Raw genomic sequence first — 20,121 nt, 5'->3', positions numbered from 1 at the left:
TGATTTTAGATGAAGAGGTGCCATGATTTTTTTTTAAACTAGCAATTGTGCACAAGTCACTTTGTGTGATGGTCAGATCTGGTACAACTCTAGTTTAATTTTTTGTTATGTAATAGGAAATCTGTTTGTATTATAAAGGGAACACCTAGATTCAAATCCAGTGGAAACTGAGAGACCAACAAACTTTGAAGGGTCTACGTTTTCAATAGTGAAAGTGCTCTTCATCAAAGAGTCATGAGGAACGTTGACTCAAACACCTATTGCCTAAACATCCTGTTGATCTCTAAAGCTCTGTTGGACTTAAATTTAGCTGTTCCACTACAGACCAACATGGCTGCTCTCTGAAACTAGCTTCATGAAAGAAAGCACTATTTACATGGTTCTTTGCACAGTGGCCATCAGCCTTTTCAGATCCAACCCACTGAGCTGCTCTCAGGTGACAGGAAATCATGTGACATCAGTATCACAGGCCCCAAGGTCACCCAGCAGGCTTCATGTGGAGGAATGGGGGAAACAAACCCAGTTCACCAGATTAGAGTCCACCACTCTTAACCACTACACTACACATTGCAATGTTAATTTTTTTAAAAAAATGCAATATTTTTACAATAATTCAATGAAAACATAAAGCCACAGGGAGGCCAATAACAGTTGTTGGGGGGGGGGTGCCACTCCCTCCCCCTCCCAAGCTTTACCTGCTGATAGAAGACAATCATAGAGGGAAGGTGATTGATCTCCAAGGGAAAAGAGTTCCAAATTTTTTGCGTCATGACCAAAAAGGTCCTTTCTAAGGTTGCCACCTGTCTAGCCTTTGATGGTGGGTACCCCTGAAGTGGGTCCTCTGAAGATGGCTAAAGAGGCTAGTGCGGGAGGCTGAGACTGAGAGGGAGTGAATTTAGGGCCCAATGAGACACTTGGCTGTTGCACTGGGATCATTAATATTTTTCAGTAGCCTTTCTCAGCAGACTGCTCCATGACGTTAATTTAGTCTCCGGCTAGCAGAATTTCCAGGTCAACAGAGGCCAACCGCCTGGCATCAGGTGACTTCTAATGAACTAGCTTGCAGCACCTGGCAACCTTTTCAAGTGTCATAACTGCCACCAACCTGTTTCGCGAAGCCCCTGGTGGATTCAAGTGGACAGGCAAGTGGCCACAGCTGCTGAACACAAACCGGTTTCCCTGAGTGGAAAGTCTTCTTCTGCAAGCCCTGGTGCTGTTTCATCTACATCAGCCCCTAATTCTCCCAGTATGTTGTAGATTTCTGGTCAGGGGAGGTTGCTGAACTTGTTCTAAGATGTCAGACTCTATATCTCACTGTGCATGTCTGGATACAAAAATATCCAGACTGAAGATGCAGTCTGTGTATTTGTATCTGTATATTTCAGGATATTTTATCGGCTAAAAGATCATGAAAAATATTTCACAGAGAGGAAGGGGATGTTGCTGGATCTATTTAGCAGGAATGCTTTTGTGCCTTTTGGGGGAGAATTTCAGTAGGCTACAGCACAGCTGTTCAAGGAGAATCTGCCCTTCCTCTGTCCCTATGGGGACTTCCCTGACTTTTACAAAGACATTTTGGTACTCGTTGCTGTTAATTAACCAAAGGCTGGGAGATGTCCCTGTGTCCTGCACTTCTCCATACCTAGAGTAGCACTTAAATCTCTTCCCTGTGTAGAGATACACAAACTCCCACTGTGTTTTGGGTTGGCATCTTCTTGCTTGAATGGAAGATGATGAGGTAGTCAAAGCAGACAGGGCAAGAGAGGCTATGCTTCATTTTGTGCGTTGTGGAGAGGCACTGAAGAATAGGATTCAGAAGCTCTGTGCATGTACACATGTTTGAAACCATTCTTAGCGGTTCATAATACTTCTTAAATATCCATTTTTGGCCATGATTGGATCGTCAATGATCAGGGCAGGGCAGGGGTGTAAAATTCCAGAAGTCATAGTGGCCCTGGGGGCCCCAGGAAGCTGAGCAAGCTGGATGCTTTGTTTCCATCTGAAGCTTGTGCTGGATCTGCATATTGGGGGAGTGGAGTTCAGAGGGCACCGTGGTGGTATCTCAGGCTACACCTAAGTCCCGCCCACCTGACCACCTTGTCCCATTTCTTAATGGTTGTGCATTAATGGCTTTGCTTCTTTTGTATCTTGTTTTATTTTTAAGATAGTCTCTGCAGAGGGGCCACATAAATGTCCCAAATCAGGAATTCTGATTAGAAGTAGCCTCCCATGTAGCCTCAGATAGAAACAGAAGAGAGCTGGCTTACCTGGGTCGTTCTCCTGTCCTCCCTGTCCCAGAAGTCAGCAACTCCTTTCCGGTCCATCTACCCATCCTTTTTAAGGAAATTCTGTAACTTGTGCACATCTGTTATGGATTCCCCACCTTTCAGGCAAGAGATTGGTATCCTTGCAAGAGAAGGATCCCTGCCAGTATAGCCAGACTCTTCCCTCTGACCTTTTTTGAGCCCCTGTCCATCAGCTGTGATTTGGGCAGTGGCTATTTAAAGGGATTGCTTCTTACAGCAGCTGCCCAGATAGGAGTTATTTATTTATTATTTATTATTTAAATTTTTTATACCGCCCCATCCCCAAGGGCTCTGGGCGGTGTACAACAGAACTAATACAACGAATTCAGGAGTGAACAATGTAATTAAAACAACAACAACCCATAAGGCTCCATCATTAAAACATACTAAATTTTGTTAAAACAGCGGTAATCATAATAAAAGGCGCCCAGTGAGTCCTTACTCTTAAAACCCTCCCCTAGGGAGCAGCCGGACTCCTCCATAGGAGGATAATCTAGATGTAGACGAGCAGGGGCGCCATACTCAGCGGCTGGTTACTCCAAAGGCCCGGCGGAACAACTCGGTCTTACAGGCCCTGCGGAACTCACCAAGATCCCGCAGGGCCTGGACAGCTGGAGGGAGAGTGTTCCACCAGGCCGGGGCCAGGGCTGTAAAATCCCTGGCCCGCGTGGAGGCCAGCCACATCATAGAGGGGCCGAGGACCACCAGTAAATTTGCCTCAGCTGAGCATAGAGGACGAGTAGGGGCATATGGGGTAATACGAGGGTCCCAGGCCGCGTAAGGCCTTAAAGGTCAGAACCCACACCTTTAAAATGATTCGGAATTCCACCAGAAGCCAATGCAACTGGCGCAACACAGGCTGAATGTGGTCACGGAAGGCACCTCCTATGAGCAAACGTGCCGCCGCATGTTGGACCAGTTTCAATTTCCGAATCAAACGCAAGGGGAGACCCGCGTAGAGCAAGTTACAATAGTCTAACCTGGAGGTGACCTTCTTCCTGCCACAAAATGTTCTGCAATCAGTCAGGACTCCCCATTCCCAATCAGGTGTGTTTTAGTGGTAGGGCATTTAGTGTTTTAGTGCCCCAGTGGTAGGGCATCTGCTTTGTATACTGATGGCTTCAGGCTCCTTGGTTGAAAGATTCAGTCAACAGCTTGCAAGTAACTGGGTAAATTTGAGGTTCCGTGAGCCTTTGGTATACACTGGGTCTGCAGAACTCAACTGCGTAAATCAACAGTTTTACTCTGGACATGACATCTGCATAGATGGATTCCTTTTTCAGGTTCTCCAGCTGCCTCTAGACTTTGATAAACTTCAAGGGGGAAAGTACAAGACTTTTCTTTCCTTTTTTGGTCTTGCAATATCTGCTTCTTAAAAACTAAATCCTAGATGTTCTTCAGCTGTTATCCTCATTCCAAGAGATCCTGTTATAGTCAGATTGCCATACTGTTGCTGCTATCCGCTGTTGGTAAGGAGCTATCTGTTCAACCACAGAAGTTTCCATCTTGTTTGCAGTTGTTTTCTTTGCCATTCAGAGAGCGCTATTGTCATATGTAGAATGCGAGAAGGAAAGGCCTTTGAACTCTGGCCAAAATCAGACCATGGTGGAAAAAGTGGTGGTTAAGAAACAATGCAACTGGCAAATCCTTCTTCAGATTTATAGTAGTAATACTACCATAACATGGGAACGTGCTAACCTTCCTCTGAACTTGTTGAGGGGAAATGACTAATGCAAGGAGATAGTTGATATGGTATTTATATTGGACAAAAGATCTAAACTATCTTAAAGCTAGCTTTATACCACAGGAAGAGGAGTCGCTGTTCAGTTTCCTACTGAGAAGCTGTTAAATTGCTTTTTAACCGTTTAAATCATTTAACAATCAAACATCTTACATTAACTGATGCCAGAGAGCTTTCTTTATTTTAAGGATGGATATTTATTTTCCAGCCTTTGTTGCTAGACGAATTCAAACTGTTCATCTACCAATATAGATTTGACTGGGCAAGATCCTAATTGGGCCCACAGTGTGGTGGGCTGAGGGCTGTTGTTTCTCCTGACCATGTGCCTTTTAAAGTGCCCAGTGACTGTACCCCACATGGCTATTTTGGCAGTTGATACGGGGGTGGGGGGAGGAGAGCAGTGTAGGTCCAACCTGGAACGGGCCCGTGTGCCATTTGAAATCAGTTTTAAAAGGGGACAGCATCCAAGTGGTGGCTGCGAGAACACTGCCATGGGTCATTCAGAATCTTCAAGTAGACGCTGGAGCAACAGATCTAGAGCTCCCCATGTTTAATGAAGATTTGTATTTTTACCTCTGGCCCCTGTCTTTTTCAGGATGAGTCTACAGGAGAAATAACTTTCTACATGAAAGGTGCTGATGTGGTGATGGCTGGCATTGTTCAGTATAATGACTGGCTGGAAGAAGAGGTAAGGAATGTCCCACTAACTGGAATAGCAAGTGATTGTCCAGCTGGTTTCAGACAATAGAATGGTCCGAGAACAGTTGTCGGTGTGGCATTGTTGAGTCAAAGCATGGACCATCATGCCTAGATGGGGAGAACTGGAACTGTCCTTGTAAGCACCTTTAGTTTTCCAAGGAGTTTCCAGATATAAATATGTAAAAGAACAGATAGTATTGCTGGGTGTAAGGCAGTTTATGTAACATCTGTTACATAAGAGATGTACTGGGACAGTACATCTCTTAAGACATGGACATTATTTTCATACTAGCAGTAAAGCCCATTGTATGATCAAATACAATGGGTTGTAGAAAATTGTTGGTGAGTTAACGGCACCCACTGAGGGGGGCACCCGCTCCTGCCTTTCCTTTTCTTTTGGCCCCACAATTTAACACAGATACTGAAAACCTAGCCTAATTATTCAATGAAAAAAAAAGCTTACTTACAGATTCCCCACCTCCCCAAATAGGCTTCCCTAACGTGGCAAACGAGTTCTCCTTTCTCAGATTCCCCTCCCCCCCCCCCCACAGACAGACAGGTTCCTCTAACTTTGCAAATGGGCTCTTCTTTCTCAGCTTCTTCCCTCTTCCCAAACACAGGCAGATAGACTCAGTGGTGGGATCCAAAAATTTTAATAACAGGTTCCGATGGTGGTGGAATTTAAACCGTGGTGCCGCCGCACACATGCACCTCCAGTCCCTATTGGGCAGGGAGGTTGCTTTAGTAACCCCTTCTTGGCACTCAGAAAAAAATTAGTTACCACTTCTAGAGAAGTGGTGAGAACTGGTTAGATCCCACCTCTGGATAGACTCCTTTAACTTTGCAAACGGGCTCTCCTTCTCAGATCCCCCCTTCCCATACACAGACAAACTCCCCTGACTTTGTAACTGGACTCTCCTTTTTCAGATCCCACCCCCCCCCCCCCACACACACACAGAGGTTTCCCTAATTTTGCAAATCAGCTCTTCCGGCTCAGCTGTGGCTTGACAGAGTTCATCCCATGTTCCCAGTCAGGAAGATTTTCAGAGTTCACCACTGAGACTTAGTCCTGGTAGGGAGAAGCACACTGTGGGGAGAGGAGGGGAGTATGGCTTCCTCCTGCCTTTTCCCGCTCTTTACATGGCTTGCTGCATCACTGCTAGGGAGAAGCACACAGTGGGGGCAGGAGGGGAGTATGGTTCCCTCCAGCACTTTTCCTTCTTTTTAAGGCTCACTGCCACCAAAGCAGAACCAGGATTGTGTTGGGCGACTGGGCATGGGAGAGAAAAGGACAGCCAACCATTGTGTAAGCCCCGCTCCCAAGCCATGAGTGCGTGGCAATAGGCTGAAAGTGGAAACCACCTGCAGCAGCATTTTCTACAGCTGCAGCCTTTGCAAGGGCTGCTGGGAAGTGTAGTCCTTGCCCCCTCCAGAAAGAGGTGGAATCTGGGCCCTCCCAGATGACCGAGGACTACACTTTCCAGCCTCCCTCGCTTTTTCTGCTCTGTTGTTGGCAACATGCTGCTCAATTATATAGTAGGATTCCAGGCATCCTGTTGCTTGTGAGTTGCTGTATCATAACAGAGGATCACAGATATCAAGCTGTTCCACAGTTACAAATTGGGAGACCCACTAAATTGTGCTACATCAGGCATGCTCAGTTCATTTCATTGCTTGCTTGTGGGATCAAATGTTGTGGTCCCGTGTGGGGAGCTGGAGGAGGCATTTCTACATTTTGGCAGCTCCACAAAGAAACTGTAATATCTGGTAGGCCTCATTATAGAGGTAACCACTATCACACGGCAATAGGAAGCATTTATGACCTCCCTTGTGGGGGACATTATGTGAGACTGCCCTTGTGCCATATAGAACCTAGCAACTTTTCCTGTGGAAAGTAACCATTAGGGCTACTGCTTGTGACATCTCCCTCTTATCACTGAAAAATCATGTTTGCACAAGGATAAAAAACAATACTGGGTCAGTCAGTTTAGTCCAGCTGCAAAATCTTGAAATGTAAATTACCTCCTCTTCCTGCCCCTGCACTTTATCTGATAGCTTCAGAAAGCACATGTTCCTTTTCTGTTCTAATAAGTGTTTGTTTTTCTCTATTAATCATCCCTGATGGCAAATCTGACTTTGGGGTCGCTTGCTAAAAAGTGCCTGACTTGGTTTGCAATATATTTTGTCCCCCTGACAGTGTGGCAATATGGCAAGAGAAGGGCTCAGGGTCCTGGTAGTAGCCAAGAAATCCCTGACGGAGGAGCAGTATCAAGACTTTGAGGTAAGGTCTGCAGATTATACATGATTCAAGGCTCAGGCTCAGTTGTAGTGCTAGGGGAAATGCAGCCGAACTAGACATGATTTTAGGACATGTATGAATTGAGATCTCCTATGATTTTTTAAAAAAAAACATCAATAGCAGTTGCAAGAAAGCAAAGAGATTTAAATTGGAGCTGAGGCATAAGGGAGAAAAAAGGTTAACCCATCCTTATACAAATTCACACATTTTCTAATGCAGGTACCTCACTTAGGCCCCTTCCGCACATGCAAAATAATGCGTTTTCAAACCACTTTCACAACTGTTTGCAAATGGATTTTGCTATTCCGCACAGCTTCAAAGAGCACTGAAAGCAGTTTGAAAGTGCATTATTCTGCATGTGCGGAATGAGCCTCTGATAGTATAGGCTGTGCAGAAGAAAACATATAGGTGAACATTCAGGCAGGGGAACTGAGACTGAGGAAATGACACGAGGGAGAGGTTTTAACTTCCTGCACCATGACCATGGTCTGAATCATACCTTCTCTTAGCATTGCCAAGTCTTTAAAAAAATGGGTAATTGTGTCTTTCCACCATGTACAATTTGGCCTTCCATCCTGGAGTGTATGAAATGAATGTAAATAGTTATTTCCTGCTAAATTACTGCCTTCTAGATGTGTTTTACCCATTCTGTAGGGAAATCAGAACGGAAACAAAGGTGAAGAAATGCATTCATTACTTTGCCCATAGCATACACCGCACTATGACAGTGTTTCCAGAATTTTGTAATCCGGTTTTGTCAAATGGGTTGTTGCATGTATTGGACTATTATATTGCATGCATCATTTAATGTAATTCAATGTTATTCTTTTGGTGATTGTATGTACACAGCTTCTTTTTGTAGCTTGTATAATCTGTTTTGAGTTTGGGTGGGAAAAGCTGAGTATAAATGGAATGAATAAAGTAACAGTTTTCAGGTGAAGAGAACACCGTAGAGGCTGACGCACATTGACTGCCCCATAAGCTTTCGTGGGAGGCTGCTAAATCCTATACAATAAATATGGCTGACTTTAAGGTGCTACAGGGCAGTTCTTTTTTGCTCCAACAGGCTGGCACAGGTACTCCACTGGGATATGCAGCCATTTTGGAACCACCCTTACTGTGTTCACTTCTAATGCATTCCAGTCATAAGGCATTCCAGTCATAAGGCACTTGGGAAAAAATAGGTTTGGCGGGTTCGAAGCGGGGAGAAAACAGTGCAGAACTGTGATTGGCTCAGTTGTTACCCCTGCCATGACATTTGAATTTGATTGGAGCTGGGAAAGGGGATGTTGAAAGTTTCCCCCACCCATCTCATTGCCCTGATATACCTTGCGTTTCCTTGGAAGGAACCACTAATTCTATAAAGGGGAGAGTGGAATTTTCCCCTGCAGGCCATTTAGAAGCTTGGCTCTGCCTTGGAGCAGTTTTTCTTTCCACCTACCACCTTCAGTCAGCTCCAGGCATCCAGTTGCTGGAACAAAACTTCAACAGTTTCCCCAGTGAGTGTGTGCACTGCCAGCAAGGCTATGCAGTCGTCTTCTGCTGGCATTCTCCTGCTAGGGAGGTGTCACCTACACCACATCCTGTGATCCATTGCTGTTCACATTCGCTTTTGTATCTTCATAGGAGATGTGCTATTTTGTTTTGTTTTGTTTCCAGTCTGCAAAGAAGCAATCTGTCACTGCCCCTTTTAAAACCACTTTTCCTGTATTAGTAAAACCCTTTGTTGTTGTTTTTTTAAAAAGCAGCAAATTTGAACCACTGCGTCACGGTACCTCTTGTTAGCTGCAACGGATATACTCCACCTGCCTGTTTCTTCAAGCAGAAGTTGCATGCATGCGGTTCACTCGTAGTCCCACATCTCATTTGCCCCCAGGGCTTGGGGCGGGGGGAGACTGGCACTCACTAGTACTGAGAATGGGTACCTTTTTCCGGAAAGAGATTTGGGGGCAACGCAATCCAAAGCTTTATTGGAGGGATTAATGGGTTGAGCGGAAATAAAGCAACAAACGTTTAAGGCCAATGGGGAACATGGCAGGAAGACCCCTGCTGGGCAATCCATAGGGGAATCTTTGGTCTGTGGCCAAGTGGATTCTAGCATGTATATATAAGTACTGGCTTTCCTCCCCCCTTTTTAAACAAAATAAAGCATTTTATCCTTTCAGGTCAAGCTTCCTCCTTTACCAGATAAAAGTGAGGAAATGGGTGATTCACTTTCATGGATCACAGTTTGCATACCCTTAAATGAAAAGCTGGATTTATGGATAACAGTCGCTGAAGATATCAGCAGTCAAGACAGCTGAATGGCTTCTTTTGCAAGTCCTCTCTTTCATACCAGGGGCAACAGGGAAGGGTCATGGCATTTTGGTCCCTGATCCAAAAAGGGTCTGGCTGTCCTAGGCATTTTCTGCTCTGGCCCCTGCCTGGGGGAATACTCTGTCAAATGATTCCAGGGCCCTCCACGACTCGTTGCAATTCTGCAGGGCCTGTAAAACAGAGCTGTTCCACCAGGCCTGTGGTTAAGGACAGCAGCCGTAAATTGCTCCCTGCCCTCTTCCTCCTGCCCTGTTTGCTCTTGTGTGCTTTCCCTTCCTCTCCCCTAGTTATAGTCATGATTTGTGCCTAGATTGCATGCCTACAGTGGATGTATTTTAATTTCTGTGCCTTACAAGCCACCCTGAGTCTGCAAGGTGGCCTAAAATTCAATAAATAAAGGACAATACAGAAGCTTGCCTAGCCTAACAAGCGTGCTTGACCTACATAAAAGGGAGGGACTAGATTAGAGTCTAATAGCACCTTAGAAACGAACAAGATTGTTGGGATGTAAACTTTCAAGAGTCAAAGTTCCCTTCATCAGATACAAGTAGATACAACATTTGGGCGGGAGGGCATAAATTTTCCAGATTTCAAAGCTCTCTGTCTGACGAAGGGAGGTTTGACTTTCAAAAGCTTATCTTCCAAAACTCTTGTTGGCCGCCAGGTACGTCTGGACTCAAATCTGGCTTTTCGATGGCAGACCAACATGGCTGCCCTCTTGATATTATTTTCATAGAAGGGAAGGTGTTTGGTCCCAAGAACCTTTCCCTAGTAACAGCGACTGACCAAGTTGGAATGGAAAAATTCATAACCCGTTTCCTAATTTGGGTAGATCTGGGGTGTGAACCTTGATGCCATTTTCCACTGTTTGAATGACTTACTGGAGATTCCTTTTCTGAGTGTCAAGGAAACTTTGCCCATTGTCTTACTGGCTCTAGGCAGCTTCACAACTGTTTCTACAGTGCTTTCCCCCCTTATGAGAAGCTCATGGGTTCATTCTTAACAAAACTGATTCTTTTCCACCATAATATTGTGCAAACGAAGGTTAGGTTGAAGGAGGAGTAAACATTGCACATCACCACCAGCTCCTTGAGGAAAGAGTGGGTGGGATAAGAATATGACAACTGGTGGCTGAGGAATTGCAGAGCTACCACAGAAAATCTGGCAATGGCGCATACATCTGTTCTGGATCAAGAAGGCCATACATTGTATTGCAGCAATTGTGAAAAATCTGTATTATACACACACACAACTAAAAATCCAATCAGGAACCTCGGGGAAGAGGGAAAATGAGTGTGTTTCACAGTGTGCATTTTTATTACTATCACAGTTTTAAGCTGAAAAGACAAAGGATACACTTCGTAATGGGTCAGACCCATTTTTACATACAGCCAGACTCTATTTTCAGACTCTTGGTCTCTATTTTCTGCTCTGAATGGCAGCAGCTCTCCAGGGTCTCCCCTATGTAATACATGCATCTGGAAAAATATGCACAGCCTTCATTGACTTGCATTCATCCCATTCAGGGTTGTTCTTCTCTCCCAACTCCCGGGCACCTGTGCAAGCACTCTCACGTGCATGCCCTGCAAGGTTGATAGTAGGCTCCTTGGGGCAAGGGCCAACAAAACTCTGAAAAGCTGCAGTGGCACCAATAGTACAGGATCAATGCTAATAATAATAATAATAATAATAATTGTATTGTAATGTAATTGAGAGACCAAGCTTAAATCCAGTGGAAATGGAGCCAAAGTCCTGTTCTGGATACTCTTGGAATGTGCAATCATGGGACCAGTGGACATTTTGTGGAACACTCCAAACCTATAAGCCGCTGCTTGTGAGCTCCCTGTGCTTTTTGAGTAGATGGGTGCCTTTTTAGACCCATCACTGTTTTTCTAGCTGCATAACTATGATCTAGTTAGGAAGAAGGAGAGAGTGCTGCTCCATGAATGTGTTTCCTTCAGTGTTTCTGTTCTTCACAGCACTAGAAGTCTGTTAGTGTATGATTTTATTTTTTATTTTGGGGGGTTTTTTTGGTCTCTACTACCTATGAATATGCTGGCAATGGAATGGGGAAGAGGGCCTGATTTTTATTTTGTATTTATTTTATTATTTATATTTATATACCGCCCTCCCCGAAGGCTCAGGTCCATCAACACTAAAACAATTTAAAACATCAAATACATAATTTAAAATAAAATAATATATTTTGAGAGTCCCTCTTTGTGTTCTCTGTCTTGGGTTGACAAATCAGGGGAGCCATTCACTGCTGGCCTTGAGGGAGTCATGCCTGCTCTTCCTTTTATGTACTTTGTACCCACACAAGAGTGGCTTTCAGCTGGTGAATGGATATCTCTGTCTTCTGGCCTCTCTTAGGCACGTTACATCCAGGCCAAGCTCAGTGTCCATGACCGGTCCCTGAAGGTAGCAACTGTGATAGAGAGCTTGGAAATGGAGATGGAACTGCTGTGTCTGACCGGAGTGGAGGATCAGCTTCAGGCAGATGTCAGGCCTACCCTGGAGACTCTGAGAAATGCTGGCATTAAGGTAAGGCAAAGCGAGAAACAGAACAGTGCCCACCCCACTGCATTGACCGAAGAAGAGTTGGGTTTTGTACACCACTTTTCTCTACCTCAGAAGCAGTGGGGTGGGCACTTCCTCTTACCAGCAGACACATCGTGAGGCTGAGAGAGGTTCTGAGAAAACTGTGACTGGACCAAGGTCACCTGACTGGCTTCATGTGGAGGAGTGGAGAAACAAACCCAGTTCTCCAGATTAGAGTCCACTGCTCTTAACCACTATACCACGCTGGATCATCACGGGACAGTGGTGAAGAAATGCTAGGGGGTTGGGAAGGAAGATTCGACATCCTTAGGAACATTTTTAATCCAGTGAGAGAACAATATTTTGAGTCCAGTAGCACCTTTAAGACCAACAGGATGTTGAGACTATAAGCTTTCAAAAGTCAAACTTATATCCTGGAAATTCTGCTGGTCTTTGGAGTGCTACTGGACTCAAATCTTGCTCTTCTACAGCTGACCAGCATAGCTACCCACCTGAAACTTCTAATGCACTACTAACTTATTTTAGCTTACTATTCATTGCATAGATCTGATTCCTCAGAATCTTTTTGACCACTTTTATTTTTATTTATTTATTTATTTATTTTCAGACTTCTATACCGCCCCATCCCCTAGGGGCTCTGGGCGGTGCACAACATAATGACCATCAGGTACAGTTAAAAACAACTAAAACTTTTAAAAGCAGCGGTAAAATAGAAACTGACTATAATAGATAAATTAATGTATAAGATGGCATCCGCAATCCCAATTTCAAACCCTCTTATGGGAGGGAAGAGCAGCAAATCCCAAGATGACAGGCGCAGACGTACGGCCATGGGAGGGGGGGGGGGCACCATCAAGCTGAATGTACACATAATACACTTAACGTGTATTATGCTTTTCTCAAGTCTCTACGTTTTTGTTTTTTCTTTAAGAGCAGGTTTCCAATCTCCCTAGATTTAGGAGAACTCATTAAGCATAGCATGTGCTAAGAAAAAAAAACTGTTGAATTGTCACAACATAGTAATGTTGAGAGAGTGAATGATGAAGCTGGTCACAGCTCAGGAATTAACCAATATTTGCTGGGACATTTTAAAGACCACAATCACCATATATCAATCTCATGTGATGTAGAGCGACATCATTGTTTAGAAGTGTGTTTTTTTAATTAAAATGTTGTGATTACAGGGCTGTCAAAAGTGCTATGCTGACAACAGAGAGAGTATTGTATAGTGTTCAAAGTATCAGAGTATCAGATCTGGGAGATCTGGGTTCAGATCCCTGACTTCACCATGGAAGCTCTCAAGAAGACCTTAAGCCAATTGCCCACTTTGGGTCCCCATTGTGGGGTGGGGGTGGGATATAACTGAAGTAAATAAATGAAGAGAATAAATCATAGAATAAATCATAGCATGATGCTGGCAGGGGATGATGGGAACTGTAGTCCACAACATCTGGAAGGCCACGAGTTTGACACCTGTGGAATAAATGGTCAGTAAATGCCCAATAAATTTAACAGATGAATTAACAGATAAATAACAGATAAATTTAACAGATAAATAAATTAACTCGGTACCCAAGAGTATTGCTGGCTTCTGATTTGGTTATTGAGGAATTGTTTGTATACCTTCAGTCTTGATGAACAATTGCACAATGATCTTTCACGATTATTATTTTTTTACATACAGTAAACAGAAAGGTAAATTATGAATTAAGAGTCAATCCGCAGCAATAAATAACAGCCTTTCAATTGTGCTAGCTAGTCTGACTGGAAGTAGACAGAGCCATTCTTAAATGTCTTCCAGGTTAAAAAAAAATTGACCTGCTCATTGCAGAGATAGCTATGCTAAATTCTGATGCTCGCAAACTGCTTTTTACAAATGGAGAAAAATTTACCTCAAGAGCAAATGGGTTAGCTGTAAATTAGTCTGCCTCTCTTTAGAATTGTCAGGCAAACCTGAGGGTGTTTTTATCAAGTTACTATGCATTAATTGAATGTGAATGGGACAAAATTGCTCCCTTCAGCTAGTCTGAGGTCTTTTGCATGATCCACCCTAAACTACAAGATTTTGAATTCCTGTCTTGAGATGGCCACAAGAGGGTGCATCATCTAAAAGAAAAGTATGGTGAAGCTAGTTGCACATCAACCAAATCCAGAGCTGAAAATTATTTTATGCGAACTGGTTTTGGCCATGACGCGGTTGGGAAGTCCCGTTTTCATGTATGTTCCTTGCTCATAAAAATTAGTCTTCAGAGGCATTGTATTATATAAGTCTCTGTGTGCATAGCTTTGTGATAGCTAGAAATTTATTACCCAATTCAGAGTTGTCCTCAAGTACTTGTTTGTGTTCCTCAGAACAGCTTGGCTATGTCTGTTCTGTGCCAGCATAGGCTATCAGTTGGAGGGTTGGACTGGAGAGATGAATGAGACAAAAAAATGCCACAAACCCTGGATACTTCCAGTGGAGAAAAGGCATTGGTGAAATAGCCTCTCTTGCTCTAGGACCGTAGTGGCGAACCTTTGGCACTCCAGATGTTACAGACTACAATTCCCATCAGCCCCTGCCAATTGGCCATGCTGGCAGGGGCTGATGGGAATTGTAGTCATAACATCTGGAGTACCAAAGGTTCGCCACCACTGCTCTAGGAGAAGTATCACTTCCACAAAGAGGCTAGAAGGAGTTTCTCCCACATTTCCCCTCATTGCAGTGGTCCATGTTCCATAACTTGTTGTCCGAGGCAGGTCCCCATACCTGGCAACACCTTTTCAGTTCTCACAGGCAGCTGACAGAACGCAGGAAAAATCCACTTCTCCAATAGTGTGCTTTGGCAGTACATGGGATCCATCCTTTGTGGGTTGGGATGCATTGATAGATTTGGAGATGGCACACCTTACAGAATCTGGGTGTGCAGGTTGAGTGTATGTTTGCTGTTTTGTTTTTCATTTAGCCAGATCATTTCTTGTTGCTGCTTTGGAGATCGGTCTATTTAAAATATGTTTTTTCTTGTAGGTATGGATGCTCACAGGGGATAAATTGGAAACAGCCACATGTACAGCTAAGAATGCACATCTGGTCACCAGAACTCAGGACATACATATATTTAGACTGGTGAGTAATATGTACAAAACTAGTTTACTTAACACTTGTCCGGGGAGCTGCCTCGTGAATCAAGGGAGATAACTCGACACCAGCTTCAGTGTACAGTTAGGAACAGATTGGGTATAATGTGCAAACCTCATATTTCTCAGAACATCTCTTGCATTTCCACAACACGTACAGCCATCTGATGAGTATGCAGAACCAGAGAGCTTGTAGAGGAAAAAGAACATTCTGGAAACGTAGCCCTTCTGTTGCTCCAAGTCTTTTGGCATCAGAGGACTTCTTTCTTGCAAGCACAATAGCCGAGGACAACTTGCAATCGCTTCTACGATGGTTTCTTGACGAGGGCAAAACATAGAGCAAGCACTTTGCTAGCAAATGAAGAGCGTGAATATGTGTGTGAATATGGAAGTGTGGATATGGAAGACTGTTTTCTTTGGATGGGTCTTCTTCTAATCCACCTGTCTGGCCTATTTTCAAAGAATACATTTAAAGCAGTATAATTGTGTTGATGAGCTAAGGGTAAGCTGGACTATTCAAGCTGCAACCTGTTGGTAACAAGTGGGGCACAAATGGAATATGCAAATAAATTAAACATAGGCCTCAGGATTCCCTAGGACAGGGGTAGGGAACCTGCGGCTCTCCAGATGTTCAGGAACTACAATTCCCATCAGCCTCTGTCAGCATGGCCAATTGGCCATGCTGGTAGGGGCTGATGGGAATTGTAGTTCCTGAACATCTGGAGAGCCGCAGGTTCCCTACCCCTGCCCTAGGAGAAGCCAATTATATCAATCTGTCTTTTGCAGGATGACATATTTCTGACCTCTTTTTATCCTGAACTGTCCTGTGAGGTATATTAGGCTGAGAGAAACTGCCCAGTAAGCTTCATTGTGGACTGTAGAAATCTGGGTTCAAACCTGGATCATTTTGGGTCAAGGAAACAGTGCAGAGGCAGACTGAAACTCCTTGCCCTGAACCTCAGTCCTGATCCCTTTCACTTGGAAAACGAGCTCCCAGCAGCATGATGTGTGGTTGATAGTTTGAGATCTAGGTCCAGGAAACACATGCCGGACTCTTTTTAAACATGCCGGACTCTCACCTTGTTGGCTGTTAGCCTTCATTTAAGTATAGGTTGGTCTACAGATTAACCATGTTTATAGTTATATGTTTTTGTCTGGATTTCCCCATCCCCAAGAATGTATAATGTGTCCAGGGTTACCTCTTTGCTAGGTGACCAATCGTGGAGAAGCTCACTTGGAACTGAATGCCTTCCGCCGTAAGCATGATTGTGCCCTTGTCATCTCTGGTGACTCGTTGGAGGTAAGGGCTGACCTGCCACAGAGTCCAGGTGTCCCCAAGAAAGGGTGGCCAGGGCTACAGAGAGTCGACACGCCTCGTAACTGTGTCTGTCTGTTTCATGAAACAGGTCTGCTTGAAATACTACGAGTATGAGTTTATGGAACTGGCGTGCCAGTGCCCAGCGGTGGTCTGCTGCAGATGTGCCCCGACACAGAAGGCTCAGATTGTGCGCTTACTCCAAGAGAGAACTGGGAAGCTGACCTGTGCAGTGGGTAGGAAATGCCAGTTGTATTCTCCATGCTCCTCTTCTTTTTGTATATCTGAGATACGAGCTGTGCTCCCAAGTGCTACAAACATAGGGAATTTTTACATTTCTGGCAACCTTCCCCTCACAAAAACAGGTTTGGAGTCCTTTTAGGGAGGTGTGTGGGGCTGCCATCTGGTAGTAGAAAGACTGGTCAGCCCCTCTGCTCTGAGAGTGTAAAAGCACTTCACCAACAGGCCTTCCCGGATCATGGCTACACAATAAAGTGTAAATGCTACCAAGTAACAGGTCTAGGGGCAACTCCAGCAAGGATCTTTCAGGGCCAGGGGGAAGCTGAGATGATTTGCCATTGCCTCCCTCTGCAGAGACTTCCCTGGTGGTCTCCCGTTGAAGTACTGACCCTGCATAGCATCCAAGCTCAGACCATGCCACCTTCCTCCCCAGCCACACAATACCTACCTACTTAATAAAAGGCATGTTCCAGTGTTCACATTCGTGTAGCATTCCATCACACTGTCTTACAGAGGTGGGATCCAGCAGATTCTCACAGGTTCCCGAGAGTAGGTTACTAATTATTTGTGTGTGCCGAGAGGGGGTTACTAATTGGTGATTTTGTCACATGATTTTTGCCTTAGTTACGCCCCTCCTCCCAGCAGTAGCAAGCAGAACTTGAAGCAGTCTAGCGGGGTGCACCGACATGCATGGCAGCCTGCGCCTGCGTGCATTCGTTTCCCACCCAAGGACCGGCGCAGTGGCTGCATCCTTGCCACAGCCCCACCCAGGAATGCCCCGCTCACGGAATGCCTGACCACGCCCCCATCATGCCCCACTCAGCCCCATTGGCGCTACGCCACAGTTTGAATCCCACCACCATGGGAACCTGTTACTAATTTTTTTGGATCCCACCACTGCTGCCTTGTATGTCCAAGAATGGCAGGTTTTGATTCTTTGGACTGAAGTCCTTAGGGCTAGAATGTAAGCTTACCATCAGAGAGCCTAAAGGATGTTTAAAGCTAATGCAGGGAAACCAAATCTCCCAGTACAGAATTGGAAACTGGGCCTTAAAAGCGCTTCTGGCAATTGCAAAGCTCTATGTCAAAGACTAGCTTCTGCCAAGCAAAAATCTTGTTTTGTAAAATTTGTGGATTGCTATTTCCAGGCCTGTGTCAATCTCTGCTTCTTTACACCACATGCCTAGGTTTTTAGTACATGTTCCACATAAATCTAAGAGGGTGGAACTCTGGATATTTAAAGTTTGTCTGCACATTAAAACAAGAGCCCTTCCTAACAGACACCCTCGGGAATACCATTAGATTTTTCACCCATCAAATTGGGCTGGAGTTCCAATTTCAGGAAACTGAGAAATTGTATGCTATTTTTTAGGGGAGGGGATGTTGCTCATGGGTACAGCATCTGCTTTGGATGTACAATATCCCCAATTTAACCTGTGGCATCTCCTCTTAAAAAGAATCAGCTAGTACATGATGTGAAAGAACTGTAGCATTGATCCTGATCAGCTTCTGCCAGTCAGAGTAGACAGGCCAGACCCTGACAGGCCAACGGCCTCATGTCTTTAAGGCCTTTCCTCCCACCTCATGAGGGAATATACCGGTAATTATTTTTAATTGAACAATTTCAACAGAACAATTTCAACATGAACAATTTCAACAGAAAGAAAGAAACCATGAAAATGAACAAAACTTGGCTACCAGTGTTGAAACACTAGAGTCAAGATAGTGACTAATCAGCCCCACCCAAACACAGGATGACTATAGGCAGTAATACAATCAAAGAGAACAAAGGACAGGCTACTTCTATTCAGATGCCCTCACCTAGTGACCTTGCTATCTTCATTGTTACTCACATGCTAATGGGTGGATACCACTCAACACATATAAATCTAGCTTGTTAATTGCACCCTTTACTTGTTAACAGACAGTGGTTCTTTCCCCCACTCTGGACACTCCAACAGATATATATACTCCACTTGCTTTCCTACCATCAGATCCTCTGAAGATGCCAGCCACAGATGCAGGCGAAACGTCAGGAGAGAATGCTGCTAGAACATGGCCCGGAAACCACACAGCACCCCAATTATTTTTAATGGATTTTCACCAAATTTCATTAAATTTCAAACTTTAAAATGTCTGCAACAGTAGAATGCAAGATTACATTTGTATTATAATTGATGTTCTTGACAGTCACCAACATGCATTACACTGTTCCTGAATGGAGCTGGGGGTTGGATAAGGTTGCCTGCATGGCCCCTTCAACACTGTGGCTCATTCTGCACATGCAAAATAATGCACTTTCAAACTGCTTTCAGTGCTCTTTGAAGCTGTGCGGAATAGCAAAATTCACTTGCAAACAGTTGTGAAAGTGGTTTGAAAACGCGTTATTTTGCGTGTGCGGAAGGGGCCTGTGATTCTAGAATTATGGCCCTCACTTTACAAGCATGGTATGGTGGGTAAAAGTGGTGGACTGAAATCTGGAAAACAGGATTTGTTTCCCCTCCTCTCCACATGAAGCCTGCTGGGTGACCCCCGGCTAGTCACAGTTCTCCTCAGAACTCTCTCAATCCCACCTCCTTACAAAGTGCCTGTTGTTTGGAGGGGGAGGGAAGGCAATTGTAAGCTCTTTTGAAACTTCTTAATGGTAGAGAAAAGGGAAGAATAAAAACCTACTCTGCTTCTTTAAAATATGTTGCGAACTTACTGGTCCTGTTTATATCATTTTACTCTGACATCACCCTGAGCATGAGCAAGGGAGAGTGGTGGCTAAAGGGTGTAAGGGGGAATTACATTTGTATGAGGAAACCCTGAATCATTTGTCCCAAGCAGCATTCATGCAAGTGATAAGTGCAGCATCCGAGAAGAAAATAGCAGACTCGTGGTTGATTTTTGTTTTGTGTCTTTAACTTTGTAGCATGTATAATTAAGCTCTGGCACTGACTATTGCAGAGAGGCAGAAATGCCACGCTGCAAGCCGTGAAACAGAACAAAATCCCAAGAAAACTTGTGTCTCTGTTGCTACAGCTAAATATAGGCTTGATCTTGGCAAAAAAACAAACAAACAGGCTACAGTTGGCAAGATAGTAGTATGAAAAAATATAGAAAGTAGATCTTTGTGTGACTTGGCATTTTATTGGCTCCATGTGTCTTCCAGTTCATATGCAAATTTATGCACCTTCCATTTATGTGTATTTGTAAGCTGTGCATCTCACCACAAGGGCTTCGAGCAATTTCTCCTTTCGCATGTTAGCTGCAAGAAGCACATCACCATGAATAACTTTGTCCTGATTCATTTGCCAAGCAGTCTCTTACTTCCGTTCGTTAAAATGAAACCTGACCTTTGCAGGGATGTCTTGTCTGACTGACGATGCTGTGGGAAGCATTCAGACTATGATATTTTACATATCCCCCTGGCAAAACCTGTGCAAAATGCCTAAGGGTCCCAGTGTGAATTAAAATGAATTATTCCGCTGCACTAGTTGTCTCTTGTTCTCTGCTGAGTGACGATGCAGCGGTTCTGCACGGC

At 44.3% G+C, this 20,121-nt stretch overlaps 1 protein-coding gene across 1 annotated transcript in view; it reads left to right on the top strand.

Moving 5' to 3' along the window:
• ATP9A (ATPase phospholipid transporting 9A (putative)) overlaps positions 1-20,121 on the top strand; it is a 113,606-nt gene that overhangs the window by 75,596 nt on the left and 17,889 nt on the right. The window contains exons 16-21 of the mRNA XM_048496126.1: positions 4,643-4,735; positions 6,944-7,027; positions 11,735-11,905; positions 14,931-15,029; positions 16,251-16,340; positions 16,447-16,591. Of these exons, the coding sequence (XP_048352083.1) occupies positions 4,643-4,735; positions 6,944-7,027; positions 11,735-11,905; positions 14,931-15,029; positions 16,251-16,340; positions 16,447-16,591 (682 nt within the window). The remainder of the gene's footprint in view (positions 1-4,642; positions 4,736-6,943; positions 7,028-11,734; positions 11,906-14,930; positions 15,030-16,250; positions 16,341-16,446; positions 16,592-20,121) is intronic.

The sequence above is a fragment of the Sphaerodactylus townsendi genome, linkage group LG05 (genome assembly GCF_021028975.2).
Source record: "Sphaerodactylus townsendi isolate TG3544 linkage group LG05, MPM_Stown_v2.3, whole genome shotgun sequence".
NCBI classification, from domain to species: Eukaryota; Metazoa; Chordata; class Lepidosauria; order Squamata; family Sphaerodactylidae; genus Sphaerodactylus; species Sphaerodactylus townsendi.
Note: the sequence above shows the minus strand (reverse complement) of the source record. Positions and strands in the feature narration are given on the sequence as shown.